This window comes from Stenella coeruleoalba, assembly GCF_951394435.1.
Source record: "Stenella coeruleoalba genome assembly, chromosome: 11".
Classification (NCBI taxonomy): Eukaryota; Metazoa; Chordata; class Mammalia; order Artiodactyla; family Delphinidae; genus Stenella; species Stenella coeruleoalba.
This window is the reverse complement of record NC_137157.1, coordinates 25,210,394-25,233,968: the sequence shown is the minus strand read 5'-3', so window position 1 is coordinate 25,233,968 and position 23,575 is coordinate 25,210,394. Positions and strand designations below refer to the sequence as shown.

The 23,575-nt window shown below is 38.9% G+C and overlaps 1 protein-coding gene across 3 annotated transcripts in view; it reads right to left on the bottom strand.

Moving 5' to 3' along the window:
- Nucleotides 1-23,575, bottom strand: part of NTN4 (netrin 4) — a 107,409-nt gene that overhangs the window by 82,556 nt on the left and 1,278 nt on the right. For all 3 annotated transcript variants that reach the window (XM_079937825.1, XM_079937823.1, XM_079937824.1), the window contains exon 2: nt 20,928-21,457. In XM_079937825.1, the coding sequence (XP_079793951.1) occupies nt 20,928-21,457 (530 nt within the window). The remainder of the gene's footprint in view (nt 1-20,927; nt 21,458-23,575) is intronic.

Genomic DNA, 23,575 nt, shown 5'->3' with positions numbered 1-23,575 from the left:
GCACTTGGTATTGTCAGTCTTCTTAATTTTAGCCTTGATAGTGAATGTGAACAGTCTCTCATTGTGGTTTTAATGTGCATTTCCCTGTTGACTAATGGTGTTGAGCATCTTTTCATGTGTTTATTTGATATACATCTTCTTTGGTAAAGTATCTGTTCAAATCTTTTGCCATTTTTATTCTTGTTGTTTTTCTTCTTGTTGAGTTATGAGTTGTGATATGTAAATATATATTCAGATATGTGATTGGCAAATACTTTCTTCCAGTCTGAGGTTTGTCTTTTTCATTTTCTTAATGGTGTCTTAAAAGCAAAAGTTTTTAATTTTTATGAAATTCAATTATAAATATTTTCCTTTTATGATTTGTGCTTTTTGTGTCCCAGATAAGAAATTTTTGCCTAACTCAAGGTCATAAATGTTTTCTCCTAGAAGTTTTATCGTTTTACCTCTTACATTTAGATATACAGTCCATTTCAAGTTAATTTTTCTATATGGTGTGAACTAAGTGCTGAGAACTAAGTTCTTTATTTTCTTTCTTCTTCTTCTTCTTTTTTCTTTTTTTGCATGTGGATATCCAATTATTCCAGCACTGTTTGTTGGAAAGACTAGCTTTTCTTCATTGAATCACCTTGACGGCTTTGTTTGGTATAGTTTTCTTCATGTTTCTTTTGCTTGAAGTTTATTGATCTTATTAGATCTGTGGATTTATACTTTCCATCAAGTTTAGAAAAGATTTGCCTGTTATTCCTTAAAAAAAATTTTTTTGTCCTCTGCTTATCCTTTTAGATTCCAACTACATGAATGTCAGATCACTCAATATTGTCCCACAGTTCACTAATACTCTTTTCATTTAATTCTCTTTTCTCTATGTACTTCATTAATGTATAGTTTCCATTGTTATGTTGTTGGGTTCACCAGTTTTTTCTTCTGCACTATCTAATCTGCTGTTAACCCCTTGCAGTATATTTTCATTTCAGATACTGCATTTTTCATCTTTAGAAGCTCCATTTGGATCTTTTTTTATATCTTCTATTTCTATCTTCAGTGTTTGTGTTTTCTTCAACATATGGAGCATATTTATAATAGCTGCTTTAATTGCCTTTGTCTGCCCATTCTATCAGCTGTGTCATTTCTGATTATGTTTCTATTAATTGACTTTTCTTCTGATCAGGAGTCATATTCTCATGGTTGTTATTTTTTTTTTTTTGATCTTTTATGTTATTTTATTTTTATTGGAGTACAGTTGATTTACAGTGTTGTGTTAGTTTCTGCTGTACAGCAAAGTGAATCAGTTATACACATACATATATCCAATCTTTTTTAGATTGTTTTCCCATTTGGTCATTACAGAGTATTGAGAAGAGTTCCCTGTGCTATACAGTAGGTCCTTATTAGTTACCTATTTTGTATATAGTAGTGTGTCATGGTTGTTAATTTTGATTAATCATTAGACATTTGTAAATATTATGTTGCTGGTTGCTGGATTTTGATGCATTTCTCTAAGTAGGGTTAGACTTTGTTCTGCAGTTAATTTACTTGGGGTCAAATTGTTTTGAGCATTGTTTTTAATTTTCGTTAGGATGAATCCAGTTTAGTCTTTATTCTAGAGCTAATTTAACCCCACTAGTAAGGCCATCTGAGGACCCTTCTGAGAACCCTTCCCAGTGCCTGTGAATTATGAGGTCTTTCCACTTTGGGTGGTAGGAACATGAACTATTCTCAGCCTTCTGGGAATACTAGGAATTGTTCAGCTAGCCTCTGCATTCTATCAGTTCTTTTCCCCCTCTCATAGAGTTTTAGTTCACACATAAGCAGCTCAGTATTCAGCCAAAGATTTGAGGGGACCTTTGGACAGATCTTTGGACTTCTCTCTTTCTGCAGCTTCCTCTTTTCCAGTATTCTTCCCCACAAATTCTAGCTGCCTTGGCCTCCTTGAGCACTGATCTCCTCAAGTCAGTGAGATCACTGGACTCTGGGTTCCCCTTCCTATGCCATGCCTTAGAAATGCCCCATCAATAAGCTGGACAGTCACAGGGCTTGTCATATTTGTTTCCCCTCTCAGAGATCAGTCTTGTGCTGCCTGTTGGCCAGTCTGAAATAATTGTATCACATATTTTTTCCTCGTCTTCTAGTTTTTTAATGTGGAAAGGTAATTCCTACAGCAGTTAATCCTTCACAAGCAGAAGAAGAAATCCCATTTCAAATTGCTAACTTTTAATATGTTGCAACTTCTTGAGTGTCAGAAATGAGACAAAAGGGAAAACCTAACTGATTTTAAGGAGATCACTTTGAATACTTAAATGTAATTATTCTTTCTTTCTTATTCCTTCCCTATCCATCTCCGTTTCCTCCCTAAAGGGTAGAGGATTCTACCTGAGATCTTTCCCTTGAGCAAATGAAACTTGCAAATGAAACTGCTTTCTATAATTTGTTGTATTTGGAGGTGTACTCAGTATTTAAGGAGCAGAAACCATAGTGTTGCAGATATCCCCCCCTTTTTTTTTTCAAAGTAGATGATATTACAATAGCTCTGGGTAGCTATTTCACTTACTGAATTAAAAGTTCCTAGGGTTTCACTTTGGCCCTGCTGTCATTCAACACGATCAGAACAAAGCTCTTTACCCTCTTCTATGCCTCAGTTGCTTAACTGTAATATCAAGGTACTTTAATGCAGAATGTAAAATTGTGCACACGGAAAAGTGAATTTTCCTGAAGCACAGCAATTGAGATATTCCTTTAAATGAAGTGCACTAGAAGAGTCAGCCTTGGATCTCCAGTTTACTTACAAAACCTACCCACATTGAAAAAAGATAAACCATGAACACTCAGTTGTTAACACCCAGAAGAATTCTCTAAGTCTACTATATCTACATTTCTATAAATACGTAGTTCTTTTCTTTTATCCTCCTCTTTAAGAGTAAGACAACTCAAAAAAAAAAAAAAAAGAGTAAGACAACTCTTAAACGCTAACAAGACTGAATGCCAGGAAAATTGTCCATTGTGGCAAAAATTTTCAGCCATTTTTTCATGTTAAAGGCTTTAAAATTTTTATTCCCCTCTGTTTATCTCCTCAATTAATCTTCCTTATAAAAATGCATATATACATATAAGTTAAAAACAAACACTTTCCCTAACTATGTACCATAGAAAACCACAGATGGCAATTAGCTTGACTTTATTTTATTTTATTATTTTTTACTATAAATTTATTTACTTATTTATATATCTGTCTGGGTTGGGTCTTTGTTGCTGCACGCAGGCTTTCCTCTAGTTGCGGCATGCAGGGGCTACTCTTCATTGCAGTGCATGGGCTTCTCATTGCGGTGGCTTCTCTTGTTGCAGAGCACAGGCTCTAGGCACCCGGGCTTCAGTAGTTGTGGCATGTGGGCTCAGCAGTTGTGGCTCGTGGGTTCTAGAGTGCAGGTTCAGTAGTTGTGGTGCATGGGCTTAGTTGCTCCACGGCATGTGGGATCTTCCTGGACTAGGGCTCGAACCCGTGTCCCCTGCATTGGCAGGAGGATTCTTAACCACTGTGCCACCAGGGAAGTCCCAATTAGTTTGACTTTAAAACTAGCTTTCTTATTGAACATTTGTGTGCCTATTGGAGGATTTTCATAATGCAAACCTCCACTAGAATGTGCTTTCAACTTTTCATTCAAGAGACTTAATCAGAGCAACCAAAATGTACTGCTTAAGGTTTAAAAAATATATCAAACTTTAAACACTGTTACCCTGGAGGGGAGATCCTGGCTACAAAACAAATAGACTTCAAAGGGACCTCCTGACTTTCTCTAAACCACAGATAAATATTTGCTATTACTATGGTAATAGGTAGCATAGGGCCACTTTGTCCTTCACTTGTAGGAGACCTTGAAGATAGGTGTTGATCGCCACCATGAAAAGTTTTCCCAGTAGAGATAAATCTCATACACCTTTTCCCATTAAGTTCTAGTCTGACATACAAGGATTAATTGCAAGAGATTAATTAAAGAAGAGAGCTGAAAGCTAATTAGAAGGAGAAACTTGCAGAAATAAAAGCCAATAAACTGGCTTAAAAGATAAAAAGTAGATATTATTTTCTCTACTTTGACCTACATGTAATGAAGTACAATCAGTTCAACTGAAAGACTGGTATCCCTAATTTATATGTTTGTAGAGATAGAAAACAAGGGACTTCCCTGGTGGCGCAGTGGTTGAGAATCTGCCTGCTAATGTAGGGGACACGGGTTCGAGCCCTGGTCTGGGAGGATCCCACATGCCGTGGAGCGGCTGGGCCTGTGAGCCACAACTACTGAGCCTGAGCATCTGGAGCCTGTGCTCCGCAACAAGAGAGGCCGCGATAGTGAGAGGCCCGCATACCGCGATGAAGAGTGGCCCCCGCTTGCCACAACTAGAGAAAGCCCTCGCACAGAAACGAAGACCCAACACAGCAAAAATAAATTAATTAATTAAACTCCTACCCCAAACATCTGAAAAAAAACAAAACAAAACACCATGTTCCGTCAACGAGCCAAGTTCTTTCACAATATTATTATTTATAAAAGAAAAAAAAAGAATCCGCCTGCCAATGCAGGGAACACGGGTTCGAGCCCTGGTCTGGGAAGATCCCACATGCTGCAGAGCAACTAAACCCGTACGCCACAACTACTGAGCCTGCGAGCCACAACTACTGAAGCCCGCATGCCTAGAACCCGTGATCCACAAGAGAAGCCACCTCAATGAGAAGCCCGTGCACCGCAAAGAAGAGTAGCCTCCACTCGCCACAACTAGAGAAAGCCCACGCAACAAAGAGCTAACGCAGCCAAAAATAAATAAATAAAATAAATTTATTAAAAAAAAAATCCGCCTGCAAATCCAGGGGACACGGGTTCAAGCCCTGCTCCGGGAAGATCCCACATGCTGCAGAGCAACTAAGCCCGTGCACCACAACTACTGAGCCTGTGCTCTAGAGCCCACGAGCCACAACTACTGAGTCTGCACGCCTAGAGCCCATGCTCCACAACAAGAGAAGCCACTGCAATGAGAAGCCCGCACACTGCAAGGAAGAGTAGCCCCCACTCGCCACAACTAGAGAAAGTCCGCACAGAGCAATGAAGACTCAACGTAGCCAAAAATAAATAAATAAAAAATTTTTAAAAAGATGGAAAACAATAAATACTATAAAATTAGTCTATGTTTCCTTCCACTCCAGAGTAGAGATTTATAGAGAAGAACTGGAAGTACAGAATTTTCAGGATGTTTAAGCCATTGAGCTTACAGAGCATGAACGCCCATAACAAAAATCCTGACCTCCAAAGAGAAACAAATTAAATCTCATTTCAGTTTCTAAAAATGTTTTTTTCTCATACTTTAGATAAGAAAAAGACATTTCCAACCTGGATAGATTGCAAGCTTGGCTAATATAAATCCTAATTGTGTCTCTTATCAGCAGTGTCATTTCTGAGTGATGACAGAGCTGTGATTAAAGATAAAATTCCAGGTCTATGTGACATTAAGCCTTTTAATCAAAGAAGCATTTATTCATTCAACCATTATTTATTGAGGAGATACTTTGTATCAGGCACTGTGCTAGGTACTCTGGATACAAAACTGAATAAGAAAAATCAGTCATGCGTAGGATTTCAGTTGTTCCCGAATTCTTGAAAATTGAGCGAGCTCTGTGAAAAGCGGTGTCAGAAAACAGCCCCAAATATTATTTTTTTAAATCAGAAGAGCACGTAAGGCCGTTTAACCAAATTTCTCAATGCTGGAAGTTCCTCTAGAATGGCTGATACCCATCTGTTCTCTATTAGATCCCACACCTTCATCAGGCAGCATATTTCATTTTTTGATGATTCTAATTATCAAAAAGTTCCTCTGTGTTAAGCTAGATCTGTCCTCTGTAACTTCTAATACTGATCTTGAAGCTACACAAAATAAGTCTATTTTACTTTCAACAAGCAAGTCCTTCAAACATTTAACGGCAGCCACCAACTTCACTTTCATTTTCCAGGTAAAATATCTACAGTGTCTTATATCATGTAGTTTTTAGACCATTTACCACTCTGGCTAGGTAGCAAATGACCTCTGTTTTATTTATATATGTAAGCAACCAATGACACTATTTTCCTCACATTTCCCCCTCTAAGATGTCAAACAAATTCTAAACTCTACTGCTGAACATTTTTTCCCAATTCTTTTTTTCAATCCAAATGCATTTCAAAGGTTTTTCTGTAACCTAAGGAATATTCAGATTTTAAAACACCTATAGTATTTCAATACAGCTATTTGGGAAGAAATGGAGTTGATGAGTAGGGACAGTGGTATGAAAGTAAAAAAAAAAAAATGAATTCGCCATGAGAATATTATTTATGTAGCCTACTGAGCACGCACCTACAATCACAGTAAAACAGGGAGGCAAGATTGCCATTCCAGTGTCATTATTTTGGGAGGTAGGGAAGGGAAGAGTCACTTCTATATGTGAATAGAATGTCGTAACATTATCTGCATATTTCCATAGTATCTGTCATTGTATTATTTAGTTCATGAGAAAATAATATTTCTGGTTACACACCAACTAAACTGACAGGCAAACTGGCAGGTAAGGCTGACGTAACGAAGCGGAGTTGGGGATGGCTACAGCAGTCTAAATATTCAGTAGGTACATATGAACAGAATTGGTTCCCCCTGTCTCCATAAGCAGCTGAAGGGATGAAGGTGACTGGCTGAAACTGACCAGGAGATTAAAATGGCCTCTGAGGATGAAAGTACCAGCGGCCAGCTCCACAAGTAACATAGCCTTCTGGTTACACTTACGGCACCTGCTAGAACGTCCAGAAGTAGCTAAATGCTTTCTCAACTGGGCTTTTTAAAAAGGAGAACTAAAAAGGAACAGCAATAATACATCACTGAACTCTTGGCCCATGAATTTCCACGTGCGCCTGGTGCATATTTTATAAAGTTCTTGGAAAACAGGTGTTTCCCACCTGTTCTGGTTACAGTATTTCAAACTGATAATCTTTTAAACATGTTATAACTCCCTGACTAACTTGAACAGGACTTCAAGAGAGACTTTTTCAAGCATATTGTTTTAAAAGACCATTTATTTTAACAACAAACCTACCATACAAAGTCATGAAGAGTATCTATTCTTAACAAAAGAATAAAGACAAGTCCAAATAGGGAATCCAGACCAGGGTCAGGAACTGAACTTTGCTCACTCACTCTGAGTTCCCTACAGAGCAACCTCTTACTGGGATCACTTGGAGATTCCTCCTTGGAGTCCGAAATACCAACAAGGTGTAGGTGGATACATTTTTTTTCAGTTTTGATAAGAAGTTTTACTTTAAGCTCATACTTATCTCTTAACATAACTTTGCCATCTAAAAATATCTTTTAAAACTTAGTTCTTTATCTTGTACTTGACATTCATAATATAGTTTTAAAAGAATTTGTAGAGTCACAATAGATATGTAGAACTAAATATGGAATGAAGAGACATGAATTGTTCTTTGTACATCGGATTTGTTCATTTTTCTCTAAATCTAACTCCTTCTAGTCTATTTTTGCCTGTTTGTGAAGATGACTGGGCTACTGCTTTAATAAAAAAAGTATATAATTCTTTATATTCACTCTACTATGAAATGACCAAGATTGATGTGTTCTCTAATTAAATAGCTGTCCAAAAGCACTAAGCAAAAATGTAGACCCTTGATGCTCTTGAAAAACATTGACAGTTAACCAATGTTAGTACAGGATGTCCCTAACTTACAAGTGGTTTGTGTTCTAAAAATTTATTTGTAAGTCAGTTGCCTGGCCTTTAGAATGCATTTTATGTCTATTTTTGTTTACTACTGTATCCCCAGAGCCTGAGATAGTGCTAGACACATAGTGGGCATCCAAATATTTGCTGATTGACTGGATGAAGTGACCTAAAAGTGCACTTCACTAATAACGTAATTGAACTATATTATTGTTAATAATAATTAGCATTTATAGAGCACTTAGCCATTTATAAAACACATTTATATGTGCCTTATTTTGTCCTTTCTCACATTGATTCAATTTACAAATGAAGAGTCTAAGACCCCTAAATTAAAGAGAGCCATTGAAGCTACTTGAGAGGATTGGGTGTGAGATGTGGAACTTGAATTAAAGTGGTAACAGTGGAGGTGAGAACCAATTAGAGATAGAACCACCAGAACCTGGTGATGGACCTGATATGGGCCTCCAACTCCTACACTTATGCTATCACATTGCATTAGAAATACAAGCTATAAATAAAATATCATCTATACATACAAAATAGAGACTCAGAGAGAGTAGGGACTCATTTCTTTTTCTGCTGACACCCTTTTCTTTAGCAGTTAAGTGACTTCCTTATGTTCAGTGGTTAAGAAGAAGGACCCATTCACCTTGCAAGAAATGAGATCTCCCCAAAAAGATTACACCAAAATTGAGGGCTCCTGCCTAGCTAGCAGGAAGACTGATGTGACTAGCTAAGCAGTATCCAGCCCAAGACCCCTGCTATTGGAGTAGTTTGGATGTAAAGAATTTTCTTGTCATTTACTCACTCTATGGCATAACCCATGTATTCAGAGGTGGATGAGACATTAAGGGGTCCTGAGACAAATCTTCAAATCTGTACACAAATCCTTTCTGTAACATCTCTCATAGAGGCTCACTCAGCCTTAGCTGAAACATTTCATGGGATGAGAAACTCAGTGGATCTCACTTTGTCTTTTGGATACATCCGTTTTTTTAAAAAGTCTTTCTTTGGTCAAACTCTTGCTTTCTGAAAGCATCAGAGTCCATTTAATCCCTCTTCAAACATCTGAAGAATGCTAGCAATTCCTGAACATCCATAAATCCTCTCTCACAGGCGAAATATCCCAAGTTAATTGTTCATGATATAATGAGGTTTCTAATTGATCTCACCAATTCTGCTCAGCTTTCTCTAAATAGGAATAGCTTGACCTGAACATAATATTCTAGCTGTGCTTTGACTAGAGAACACAACAAAAGGACTATTCTCTTTTTGTTTGGAGCATTATTTTTCTATTAATGCAGCCTAAGACTGCATTAGCTTTTTTGGCAGTCGTGATGTATTGTTGACTCACATTGAGATTACAGTCAAACGAAACCCTCAGGTCTTTTTCACATGAATGGCTGATAAGTCACACCTCTTTGGTGGTATTACAGCTGATTTTTGAAAAGAGGAATTTATCACTATTAAGTTTAATCTCATAAGTTTTGCTCAAGAATCTTTCACAACGTTCCCTGAGTTGTCTTTCTTAAACAGTTCTGATTATGTTATCCTTACCCAGAGCTACTGATTGATCTCCACTACCCACAGGATCAAGTCCAAAATACTTTGCACACTAGACCCTGTATAATCTGCACTGAGCCTTCAGGGTTAGCCTCATCTTCCCTCATCCCTCTCTCTTCTCCATTCCCCACCATTCCATACTCTCCAACCATTCTGAGCATTGACCTTCTTCACACATGTGCACTTTTCCATGGAATTTCCTTCTCCACCTTTCAATTATTTTTTTATACTTTAAGAGACAGCAATTTAAAAGTCCCGATCAGACTGTGAGCTCCCTGAAGGCAGGAATATACTACAGTGATGTTCAGATAATAAGAAAGAGACATAACTTACAAGTTTTATATTTTTAAGTTTTTTTGGTTCGATTTTTCAAAGAAAAGAATATTTAAACCTCTTTCTTCAAAGCTAGTTTCTCCTCCCAGCTCTAGAAATGCAGGTGAGTGGGGTTTGGCTTACTTGAAATAATATTTCTTAGGGATAGGGAGTAACAACTTTGGCAGTTTATCTGAGTGAACCAGATAGCTGCACAGGTTTGTCCAGAGGCCATGTCATAAGGTGATTGTTTTCCAGAATCACAAAAAAACCCCACCTTTGCACCCAACACAGCATTGTGAAAAGAAGCCCAGCTGGAAGCACTGCAGGAGCAGAAGCATGAGGCCCTCTATTCAATCATTTCCAATGATTTCAATGAAAAACTAAACAAAATCCCCCAGTTAACCTTTACATGCACCTTCTGCTGTTTTCCAACAGGTGTTGATAGATTTGTACCTTTCCATCTAAACTGCAACCCTTTGTACCAGGCCTTTGCAGATTAGAAATAGAGCCTATGGTTTGGGTTTGCAAAGGGATGGAGGCTACGACATTGTTCTTGTTGAGAAATTGTACTAATTAACTATCTGCCTTAGGATCTGTCCTCCTAAATGGCTAACTTAACAGACATTTAGCAAGTCATCTCTCAAACAGACTGTTTAGTGTGCCTGCAGACCAGGTGCTCTGCCATAAAGATGAACAACAAAAGGTAACAAATAGTTATTATAGATAATCTTAACAATAATAATGCCTCAGAGTTCATATATTTGATAAACAGCTATTTAGCAGGCAACATGTTAGATGCAAGTCTAGTGTTTCTCGAAGTGTGGTCTGGACTGCCTTAAGGAGCTCACAGAACAATGCGATAAACGCCATGACAGAGGTGAGCGTGTGATAAGGATGCACAGGTGTAAGGCACATACATAGTGCACCTAACCCAGGATTTTGGAAAGAGGTGAAGTTTAAGGAAAGTCCTTAAGGATCAATAGCAATTATCTATCCTTTCATCCATCCATCCAAAAATATCTGAGTGACAACTTGGCTAAGTGGATGAGAGGTAGGACTTGGGGAGAGGAGCATCTCAGGAAAAGAAAGCATGTGTGCAAGGGTCAGAGGATAAGAAAGAGCATGGCACCTTGGGGTAATACGATGGTTCAATAGATAGAGCTGGAGGCTGGGGCATAGCGGCAGTGAAGAGGCTGAGGCAGCAGGTATTAGAAAGGACCTAGCGTGCCCCATTAAACAACGTGGACTACGTTATGAGGAAACTGGAGAGTCAGTGAAGGGTTTTAAGCAGAGAAGTGACATTTTAGATTTCATAAAGATCCTTCAGAGTGTGGTACAGAGAACAGATTGGGGAGCAAGCAAGACAGAGTAGAGAGAACCTTCAGGAGAACATTGCAATAATACATAGAAATGATTTGCACCACCATTTGTAGCTGTGGGGATGGAGAGAAGCATACGTACTCAAGAGACACTGCAGTAGCAGAATGGGACAGGCCCTGGGGACTGGCTGAGGCTGGGTGAAGGAGAGAAAAGAATCGAGAATGAATCTCAGTTTTCGCCTTGATGGGTCTTTCTGGGTTAGACAGTGATGCTGTTTGTTTAGGTCTTTATTTTCTCAGTGAGGTAAGAGGCAAACTCTGGCTGAGAGCAAGCAATGGGTGTGAGAAGGGGTTTTAGGGAGAGGAGAAGACACTTTGAAAGAGTCATTGCAGGAATGAAAGGGAGCTGACGGAAAAAGGATTTCCAGGGAAGTTTGAGGGCCAAATTCAGGCTGGAAAACATAAATCTGTAGAGGTATCTCTCAGCACAATTGTGTTATTATTTTTCCCATTAGAGTTCAGCTATTTAGCTGAAGGAGCGAGAAGGCGAACAGTAGAATTGATCTAGAATGGGGATGTGATGGACAGACAAGGGGGCAATGGAGTTGAGAGAACTGACAGAAGATTCCAGAGAGAAAATCATGGGAGCAGGCTAGGTATCATGTCCATTTTTGCAGACAAATAGATATTTGGGGGCCAAAGAAGAGATAAAAGAAGTGGTCTAATGTGACATAACTAAATTGTTAAAGAGAAGAAATAAAAATTAGAAAGAAAAATGGCCAAAAGTAACAAAGAGGATTGATAGAGCATGTGGGCAGGAGTTGACGATTACCTTTCTGTTGTTGCAAACTATACCTCTTCACTACGTCCCCTGCCCCAGAAAGGATTCCCCAGTGGGCCTATGTTCTTCTGAACTCTGGTAATCATCAGAGAGAGAGCTATTGTTACAACAGGCTGAGTGTAGTGTCCTCCCCCTTTGGGTGTGTTGGGATGGTGAACATGGGTTGTTGGAGAGTGAGGTGCCTAGTTCTTCTGACAGAGAAGTGGTTGATGTGGCCTCCATTTACTTTTGCTTTTTATTTGGAGGTGGGAGTGGAGTCAGAGGGTTATTCATTGGGACACAGGATATGAGAAAAATGTAGGCATCAATTACAAAAGGAACTGATGGAAAGCCTCAAAGACCTCAGCAAGGTCAGGTTGGCTGAAATAAAAAGAAACACAAATTCTTAATGGAGATTAAACAGTATAAGGGAGTGATTACATTTTCTCTCTTTGATTTAATTTGAAAACACTGAAACCTTTTTCAGTAGCTGCCGAAAGACAGAGTGTTAGCACAGATGATGTCACGCAGAAGGCATTTGAATGTTTTTCATACTTTTTTTGTTTTGTTTTAGGAACTGTGATTATGAAGTGTAAAGTAACATCGGCAAACATAGCTGATGCCTTGAAAGACTTCTGCTCCTGTCAGTTACAGGAAAGTTAGGAAGACGAGTGAAACAGGACATAGAAAGAGGGTTGGTGTTTTGTTTTTGTTTGTTTGTTAACAAGACAAACTATCCAGGAAAAGAGCTTGTTTCTTAGAGATAAAGTGAGATGTGTACAAAATGCCCAGCATAATAGAAACTGGCACATTATACTGTGATCTCTAAATGATGCTTTTCTCTTCTCCTCCTTAATAGAACAACTAAACATTAATACATAAGCATTAATAAAAACATTAATATTTTTCAAGATTGTGAAAATGTAAATACTTCTACATAAACGGGATTAACTGCACAGCACCCTTGCCTTAGGTAGATGTTCTCCATCACATTTTGAAAATTAAATTTCACAACCCACTAAGCAGAAAAAATGTGTACAATGCTATATTTTAATTTCATTTCCAATACTGTAATAGCTCAGGGGCATTCAAAAAATGCCTTTTAAAAAAAATCATTCCAAAAAATTGCTCCTATAGCTGGAATTGTGAGTCAAAAGAAGATTAAAAGTTGGATAAGTCAAGATAAAATGGAATGTGAGGCCCTTAAAATCTGAAAGCACCTAAAATCAACATTTCTCTTTCAGCATGATATTTTCAAGGGTTATCATTCTCCTTCAATACTGTTCCCTCTCCCTTTTCTATCATCATTTATTACCTGCTCAGTGCTTTCCCTTCTCCTCATTTGTTTCGGTTCATCTTTTGAAAACCTAAAGTTGCAGTTCTCATGCCTTCCCTCTGACTTTTCATTTTAGATTTGTACCCTCTGTTTCGACTGTAGCAAGTCAATGTTATTCGAATTCATGTTGTTGCTTAATTAAACAACCATTTAATTACCAACCCGCAGATTGGTAAGACTGGTTCTTGTATAAGCCTGGGCAGTTCCAAGCGTTTATGGTAATGGCAGCGTCAGTGGACTAACTTTGATCCTCTCCTGGGCTCAGTTCTTGGACTTTCCTCTTTTCTATCCACACCCACTCCCTTGATGATCTCATCCAGTTTCATGGCTTTAAACATCATCTCTGCACTGATGACTCCCAAGTTTATATATTTAGTCCAGAACCCTCCTCTGAACTTTAAACTCACAGATCCAACTGCCTACTCGGTATTTCCACTTGGATGTCTCACAGGCAACTCATACCTAACGTGTCCACATATAAGCTCCTGGCATTCCTCTCCAAATCTGTCCCCTCTAGAGTCTTCTTCATCTCAGTAATTGGCTATCCCATTCTTCCAGGTGCTCAGGCTAAAAACATGCTTACTTCTCTCTTTCTCTCATACCCTGCATCCGACCTGTCAGCAAATGCTGTTGGCTTTTATCCATAAAACCGATCCAGAACTCAACAGCTTTTTACCATTTCCACTGCTACCTTCTGTCCAGGCACCATCAGATCTAGCCTGAATTACTGCAACAGCGTTCTAGCTGGTCTCCCTGCTTCCCCCTTTGGTCTTTCCTTAACACACAAACCAGAGAAATCCTATTAAAAATAAATTGATCATATTGCCCCTCTGCTCAAGACTCCACTGGCTTCCAGTATCATTCAGAGTAAAACTCAATGACTATAATAACTTACTGTCCAAACTGGGATCTCTTTGAGAGTGAAAGGGGATGCTACAAATAATGAACAGGATTTAAGTGATCTAGGTGTAAATTTGGGCCATCCTGGGCACCTATTTATCAGGCTCCACATAATCTCCCACACCTCCCCGTTATCCCTCTGACCTCTGACCTCACCTGTTATACTACACCTCAACCCCTCTGCTTCAGCACCAGCCTCTTCACAGTCCTATCAGTAGGAGGCAGACTTCCTCAGGGCCTTTGCTCTTCCCCTAGACGTGCCCATGACTCATTTCTGCTTCCCTTCAGGTCTAATTTAAAAGTCACAGTGAGGCTTTCCCTGGGAGCTCTGTCTAAACATTTAAAACCCCCTTCCTACTTCCTAGCCCCCTTCCCTGCTTTTTTTTTTTCTTTCTTAATTTACACTGATTATTGATACTATCTAACATTCCATATATTTTACTTACTTAACTTGTTTAGCACCTTACATTTAGAATGTAATCTCAGGGGCAGCAGTTTTTGACTTTTTGCTGTGTGTCCGCAACTCCTAAAATAGTTGGCACATGGGAGACACTATATAAATATTTGTAAGAAGAATGAACGAATCAGGACTAGTTTGAAAGGATACTTAGGAGTTGTGTAACATCCAACACAATTAGTAAACAGTATTATCATTTTACAGTTATTTTCATATAATTCAGTTCAGCACCAGCGCCCTCGCTGTCCTGAAGTATTCTCCACATGCACTCTGGACATTCATGCCCTGTGGGGATCTGCGCTAGGTTCAGAGGTTGGGGTCCTGGGAGCCACAGAGTGAATACAAGGAGAGAGGAGACAAAGTTCCTCACGAAGTGACCACTGTAGGAATAGAAGAGACGGGGGACATGATATTATAGTTACATGTGAGTGACCAGAGTGCATGGGAGTGCAGACCAGAGAGAGATTACGTTCAGTGACTTTTCAGACAATTCTGATTACTGATCAGAAGCAACAACTTCCATATTCTCTGCATGATTCATTTTCCTCATCTTCCAGAGCCCCTAACCTCTAATACTCCCATCCTGGTTTGTGTTCTCCGCTCCTTGGTAGGAAGTTACCTTGTATGCCCAGATATACCTGACCTCCAGGTGTCTGTTCCTCATTGTCTGGCCTTAATTTTTCCATATGAATCATCAGTTACTAACTCAGCATTTTGCAATCTGATCTCAAAGTTTCCAGAAAATTACAACCAAATACTGGCAAAGTTAAACCATCAAGTAGAACAAATATCTGCTAAACAGATTTTTTTAATAGCTAGAAAGAAGGTATTTGGTAGGGGGGTGGGTATTCACCCATTGAAATCAATAAGTCAAAGTTTATTGATTTAATTTCTGGGTTTGTTCGAATTTTTAATGTAGCTCCTTTGAATAATTTTATTTGATAACCATCCTGTGGGTTTTCCTTAAACTAAAGCCATTTTTTAAAATGTGCTGTTGTAAGTCTCTAGCCTCACCCCTACAGGAAGGGAGTAGCCCCAGGGTGTGGATAATTGAAACACTCTAAACAAATATATACAACATTTTATTTTCAAAAAAGTTCAACAAAATTGTAGCTGAGAATATGCTTCAAAGCATAACATTAATAACTTAGAAGAATTACTTAAAGCGGTTACCAACTAGATAAAAAGTATTTCCCTTCCACCCAACAAACAAATCAATCAAATAAAAAGTATGCTAAATGGTACTGAAGAACTGTAATACTCATTCCCATATAGTTTATTTTAAATATCTTGGGTAACATTAAGTGCAAAGAATCTTTACTTGTTATTTTTCTATCTAATGTAAAAAAAATTAACTTTATTATGCAAAGTTCACAAACCTATATTACAAATTATCAATTAAACTGTAAGTCTTACAGTTTCATAATTACCAGAGCAATTTAGTTTTGTTTTTTTAATTTTGGAGTTATAATAAAACCTAATCATATAAATAATTTTAAAGCAAGCTCATCATCCCAGCTCTGGCACAGGTTAGCTCATTACTTACTTACTCTGACCAAGTTACTCTGACTCACTAAGTCTCAGGTACTTTGTCTGTAAAATGGGGTAAATACTTGTACCCAACTAACAGGGTTCTTGTGAAAATAAGGGATGCAGAGGACTCTACAGAATGCCTGGCAGATGGGAAAGCTTCAGTAGATAAGAGCTGCCACTATGACTCATGACTGATGCTGCTGAAAAAATAGGCATGAGCACATTTCAATGATTGAAGAAAACAAGTAGCTAACCAAAGAGTAGTGTTTAGAAAGCATTTCTACTCATGTATTACTTTATCTTTTCAGTTTTAAAAATCCTAAATATTGTCTAGGACATTATACATATAAATACCTGTAAAAACCTGATTAATTTATCATTTTCTGCACATTTGTGCCATACTGACTTTATCACAAGGTATTGAAATATAATCCTTTTCAATGGCCTAAAGAGACAAACAGATACTCAGATCTTGCAAAGCACATTATTTTCACAACATACTTGGGGAATTAATCATGCACTACCTCACATTATTTAATCAATCAGTCCATAAATTATCACATTTAATCTCTTACCCACTGGACTGTAAGGATTACGAAGGAAAGGAATGTATATAGTTTTTGTATCTTTCACACTACACAGCTTGGTACAAAGGAATTTCAAACTAGTATAATGGAAACAGCACTGGGCTAGAAGTCAGGAAGTACGAATTTCAGCTGAGTAATTGTAGACAAGTCACTTAACTCTCTTCAGGCTTCAGATTACTCATCAGTCATGTGCTTTTCCATCAATGACATTCAGGTTCCTTTTCAAATGCTCTCATTTTAAGAAACACTAGCAAGAGGGATTTTTACCAGTGTTTGTCATTTTAATACACAACTTCATTTTTCCATATCAACAGGTTGACAGAATGGGACCCTTAAGTACAGATTTTGTTCACTCAAGAAAACTTGCCAGGAACTCAGATTTCTTGTCACTGTCTGTTCCATCAAACACAAATCCTTCAACCTGTTTTAAAAACAGCAAGCCCTCCCCTGCCAGCATTCCCTATCCCCTACCCTGTTTTATTTTCTCCTTACTACCTATCACACTCTGGCATACTGTATATTTTACTTAGTTATTTGTTCTCTATCTCCCCCTTCCCCACCCCCATTCCCAGTACCATGCCAAGCACCACATCTGCCTGTGCCTTTTTTTAAAAAAAAATGGAGGTATATTTGAAAATTAAGAATTGCATGTATTTAAGGTGTACAATTTGATGATTTGATATACATAAATATTGTGAAATAATCACCACTTTCAGGTTAACATTTCCATCACCTCAGATAGTCACCACTTTTCGGTATGTGTGGTGAGAATACTCCAGATCCACCCTCCTAGCAAATTTCAAGTACACAATAAAGTATTGTTAACTATAGTCATACTGTTGTACATTAGATCTCCAGAACTTGTTCATCTTGCATAACTGAAACTTCGTACCCCTTGAACAACACCTTCCCCATCTGTGCCTTTTACCAGGATTTTGGGAGCACTTAATACCTCCACCCCAGCATTTCCCAAGTTGTGCTCTGAGGATCTCTAGAGTTCTGAAAGATAGTCATCGGAGTTCTGCAAAAAGAGGGTTGCATGGGCAAATAAGTTTGGGGATGTCCCATCCTATACTTCCCACTTGGAGACAGAGGACACATAATGAGAATATTTATATACTTATAAATGTCTAATTTTGTTAAACCCAGTCAGTGTTTCCCAATCTGGTTTGGCCATGGAAACTTTCATTCCCAGAACACCACTGACATCTCAGAGGACATTCCTGCTCAGGAGAAAGCCATCTGGCAAATTCTTTTTTACCTTCATGTCACATCCAAATGAATAGCAAATGTGAGAGAGTGAGCGAGGAGAAAGGCAGATAGCTCTTTGCTAGCAATTCTTAGAGGTAATGGAGAGAGAACATGGTTTTTTGAAACAAATACTATGCTTAAAGTCAGAAGACTTGTGATTTAGTCCTAGCGCTGCCACATAACTAACTAACTGTATGTCGTTGGGCAAATCGCCCTACCTCTGAGCCTATCTCCTCTCCTGTAAAGGAGACACATTTTAGGATAACCATATCCTATTCTTTGAAACTGCTGACCAGTTTAGAAAGTTTCTGTGTAGTAGATTTGACTTGGATTTAAAAAGTATTTAAATTTAAAAATTATTCTTGAATTTAAAAAGTATTCTTCTGGGTGCATTTCGGGCCTATATTTTTAAAGTCCTTTTTCAGATGACTGGTGCCTTCCACTCTGAAGATGGGCATATCTGATTTCTTAGACATGCAACTACAGGACTCTCTAGGGCCCTAAAAGCCCAAAGAAATATTTTAGAATGAATAATGGAAACAAATTAAGTCTGGGATATATTTATGTTAGTCTGAGTAGTAGGATAATACCTAGAGAAAGCCTGAGAAGTCTTATATAGAATGGAGGAAGATACAGGTCTATAGTATTATAAATAAGGAGTAAATGAAATTTGAGACTACTTATTTGATGCTAGATTAATTGGCTTATTTTTCTGATCACTCAGTTTTCAAAGAGAGTGATTGAGGATACAGGGTTGTACTGAAAAATTAATTTGTAGTTCAGCACTAATTTATATTCCAAAGCAACATGCGAGAGGTAGATAATAATCATTTCCTAGGGGGCTTCCTCTGGTCCTTACCTTTGAGGAAGACTCTCTTCTACTCTCTAACTCAGGAGGGAAAGATTCATTCTCAAACCTGTCTCTGAAGGGAAGAAATTCTATGATGGTTTAATGTACACTTGCAAATAATGCTCTAGAGAGAACTAGGTGGCCCTTGATGTTTTTCTTGCCGTTGAAATATGTCTGCTGAAATAACAACTACAGTAAAAAAATTTTTAACTGGATATAAAAGGTGACTGCACATTGAAAGATCTATCTAACGTAAATTTTAGTCTCTGCTTGAAATTTGATGTAAGCATTGATGACAATAAGTAGTTTGGCTTTAAAGAAGACAAGATTTTGCTCTGCTACAGGTTAAATAAATGTTCCTTTAGTCATCTCTAAGTAATTGCTGGGCCATTGTAATACATTCAATATGATATTTGCTAAGCAAGCATGCCTGCCATCTGGTTACTGAAACTCTATTTTCGCTACTTCATAGGTACACATGGCCCAGTAGCACTGAGATGCAGGCAACTGATAGGAGCCTGTGGATCAATTCCAAAGCAATTTGAGAGTTCAAGCCATTCATTTGTTTGCAACACAAAGTGTTCTCCACGGAAGAAAACAATGAGTCTAACTTATCTGTCTCTTTCCTGTCCTGGTATCTTTAAAAATGTCCATCATGACAGGGTGCATGCAGGTTTACAATATTAAGCCAACTTTAGAGAAGAATGGAAAGAAGACTAAGAATGGAAAATAGTCTGTGTGTTGCTTGTACCACATCCTGCTCGGCTCTGGTGCCAGCAACTCTGTTCCTGGTCTGGGGAGTGTCCACAGAAGAAGAAGTAGCTGGGTAACATGGCAAAAGTCCATATGGGTCTGTGGTAGGAGGGAGAAGAAGTTTCCAAACCAGTCCTTCCATCAAGTCCCTGGCAAGCACCCCTGTCCCCCAAACCAAAGACAGAATTAGCAGCACTGAGTACAATGCCTGACACACATAGTAGGGGCTCAATGAATGTTTACTAAATATAATCATCTGGGAAGTCTGTGAACAGTAATATAAATGACTGCTAGAAGAATGATTATGTTAGTCTCTGAAGCCATTGTAATACATGCATTGGATATATGCTTAACACCTGGTCCAGGCTTTCTCGACTTTGACACTATTGACATTTTGAGCTAACAATTCTTTGTTGGGAACAGGAGTGGGAGGGATGCTATCTTGCCCACTGTAGGAGGCTCAGTGGCATCCCTGGCCTCCATCCACTAGATGCCAACAGTGTCCCTCTCCCCAGCAAAAATGTCCCCCTCGTGATGGGGGTAACAAAATCACTCCTTGTTGAGAACCACTTAGCTACTCTGTGTGTTTGTGTCATGTACTAGAATTAGAAATACTATACTCTCTCTTCTCTTTTTTTCTGCATTGATATTTCTTGATCTACATGTTGAAGGTATTTTATTCTTTTAATCTGCTTTCTCTCAATTGCCTCTAAATTCCATGTTTTCACATATCTCAGTGGGGGAGGGCTTTCTAGGTACATCTGTACAAGTTAAAAAAGACATGTTTCCCCCTTAGGAGAGGGGAAATATGAAACAAAGAGTAAACATTCCATACAGAAATTGGACTAGTAGCTAAGGAGGCTGTTTTGCAGAATGATATTGAGATGGTCTTGCGCCCAGGATAGACCCCAGACTCTAAGCTGCAACTGTTGTGTATGTGTGTCCAAAAAGAGTTTCTGCATCTTAAAAGAAACTACCTTCATTTGTTTGCTATGCACTCTTGCAATCTTACCAGTAAAACTCCTCTGTTATATAAAAGTATCCTTCTGACAAACATATTTTTTTCTCCCTTGGTTTTGTTTTTATTTACTTCCTATTTATGCTAACAGTTTCAGGAAGATACCAGCATGGGCTCCAGGAACAGGCTGTCTCAGTAACTCTTGCCTCTTCAGAAGCACAGTAATCAGTCCTGCTAACTGAAGAAATCAGTAGCCTTTTAAACCTCTAAGGCAAAATGATAATGTTGCATATTTCCTCTTTCTTAAAATGAAAAATAGTAAAATCTTAGAAATCTGACTTAAACCTAGCCAGTGGGCAACCTGCTTGAAAATGACTACACATCCATGTCTAAGGGTGAGAAATAATTTATGACAAATAAAGCTCATGAAAAATTCTAATTTCACTCATGTTGCTACAAGTATACCTTCATGCTTTAAAAAAAATGTGGGCTGGTAACATTTTTCTACCTTACTTACAGTGTAGAGTTAAACATGTGCCCTTACCTCTCCTCCAGTGCACGGGAAAGGATTGGAGTATCTAGAAGTGCAAATAGCTCCCTTCTTGACAACATCATCTTCCAGGCCAAATGTAGCCGGGCAGTTAGTTGCAAAGTACTTGTAAGGCTTCCATGTTTTCCCAAAGTCCTGGGACCGGTCCAGCACCATGGCTGCCGGCCTAGGGGACTTGAACACCATAATCAGATGAGTGAAGTAGAATTCAGCTTCCAGGTCTAACTGGATCTTTTCTCTGTGCACATCCTCAGCAGACTGCCACCACGTGCGAGGAAACCTGAAGGATGAGTCTGCCATGGCAGCTGGCAGGTGAGCCAGGTGAGGCTGGGCAGCACTGCATTTGTCACATTTGGGCTGCTGACAAGTCAGATCAGTGTTCTCACTATAGAAGCAGTACAGTTCAGTGGCGTTCTGACCACAGGTGGTGTCTGCCCAGAGTTTTCTTCCTAAAGCCAAATTTCCCATGCGAGGGTTGCAGGCTTTTTCACAGCGGGAACTCACTCCAGCCACTCCACTCAGTCCTAGAGATGGGAGAGCATATGTTATTCAAGACAAACCCATCTGGAAACTTCTTTTGTCCACCTAGTCCATCTTCAACAGTCGCGTTATCCCCATATTGCCCCAAGGCTTTCAGTAAAGAGGAAATGCTACCGAATTTGAGCATGAATATTGTTCTGCATTTATACTATTGGCATATGCAAGTGTGTGAATGTGCATGTGTGTGTGTGAGTGTGTGCCTGCGTGCCCGTTTCATGTAAAATTCCCATAGAAGAAAATAAAATCACTTTGGGTAAAGGGCAAGAGGAAGGAAAGTGGAAACATTGGGTAAAGATAATGGGACTGCTTTCTAACAGTCTCTATTTTTGAAATACACTCATTTGCTTTTGAAGTCATGACATAAATAATACCAAAAACCAACAATGTTTTTAAGATCACTCAATTTAGTCTTTCAAATATAATATGAGTCTTTAGCATTATCTAACATGTTTATGAGAATGCATTAAGGAGGAAATGTAGAATTCTACTGTATTTTTAAGACGAAAACATGAAAGGACCAATTCCCTAAGAAAATCAATATGAGGTATTGGTATACAATGGGATCTCACTTAGGGATACAAAGCTAGAGACCACTGGAGCCAAGATGTGCAATATCTATTTTTAATATTAAGTAAATGTAAGTAAGAAAAAACCCTCTAAACTGCCAAATGACAGAAAAGCTTATTTGACACACTCTCTGCCTCTTGAGTGCTTCTACCTATGACAGGTTCTACAGTAGTTACCTGTTTGCTTAACAGGAGAATGTTTACAGTCTGGCAGCCACTAACAGGACCTTTAAACATAATCTGTGAACTAAAACACCTTCCTAAAGAAACATGCGCTTCCACCCAAACAAAGGTCCAACAGACTTTAATGTTTCAAAATTACTTAAAATGATAAACATTATACACCTACTAACATCCTGACTACATAATATAATCCTTAATGTGGGCTTGTCATTTTAATTATGAATACCTGAAGCAAAATTATCTATTTTAAAAGTTAAAACAGAGAGGGAAAAAAAGGAAAAAGAAGTCAAACCCCAAATTCCGGCTAACTGAACGTTTCTGCTTCTTAAGAGGGAGCATCTCTGAATCGTTATCACTATACTGTTGGAGAAGCCAAATGACAGCCTAGACCAAAAGAGACACATTTCACACACTCAACTGACTATCACGAGCCTCACGAGCCTTATGGTTCTTTGCAACCATAAGAAAGGGCTTCCTTAGGCATATTTTTTAAATGTCAAATTCAAGTGTGCGTTATGCCTGGACTCTGTTTGCCACTTTTCTGATTAGCTGGGGCAACAGTTGCTTGTGGCCAGGATCACCCAAACACACAGTGTGCTATGACTCACCTGTAAAGCATTTCAGGGAAAATCATATACTGCCCGTACAAGTATTTTTGACTTGAAACACTTGCCTTGTGATATTTATTTACAACCTCTTGATTGCTTGCATGTTTTTGCCATAACACGGTTTGAAAAGGGAAAGGTTTATTAAAGTTCACCTTGTGGCTGGGGGAGCATGCATAACAGCATGCAGGGGTGCATAAGTAGCAAGAATTAAAGTAAAAGCTTAGACCTTTGACGGCTCCTTGGGAAAAGTACTGAATAATTTTAGATGTCCCCACCCCAAACTAGGAAGAAATCCAGAAAAGACTGGAGCCAGATAAATAATCGGTGGACACAATACTTAGAGATCCCTAAAGAAGTGACCATCCAAGTATAGCAAGGATGCTCCTAAGAGTCCGACGCGTTTGGGATGCAGACTCTAAGCCTGGCTTTTACTTCATGCTAGCGTCTCTGGGGGCTGAGTGGATGAAACCGAAGGGAAGGGAGAAGTGTGCCAATGCTCTCTCTCCAACAGTCCGTCCCTCCAGCCCACACTCCCCTTTCTGGAGCAAGCGAGATGCGTTTGAGAGACCAAGTGGCCAAAGAGTCCCTCACTTTCTTTCCCCCTTACACCCTGAACCGCACTTACGCCTAGCTGGAAACCAGGTGACCTGCAAGAGGAGGGAGAGGAGCAAAAGGGGTTCCCAAATTTAGAAACGGCAAGCTAGGAACGGGTGGCCAAGGGCAACCCAAGGCAGCCGGGACGGGA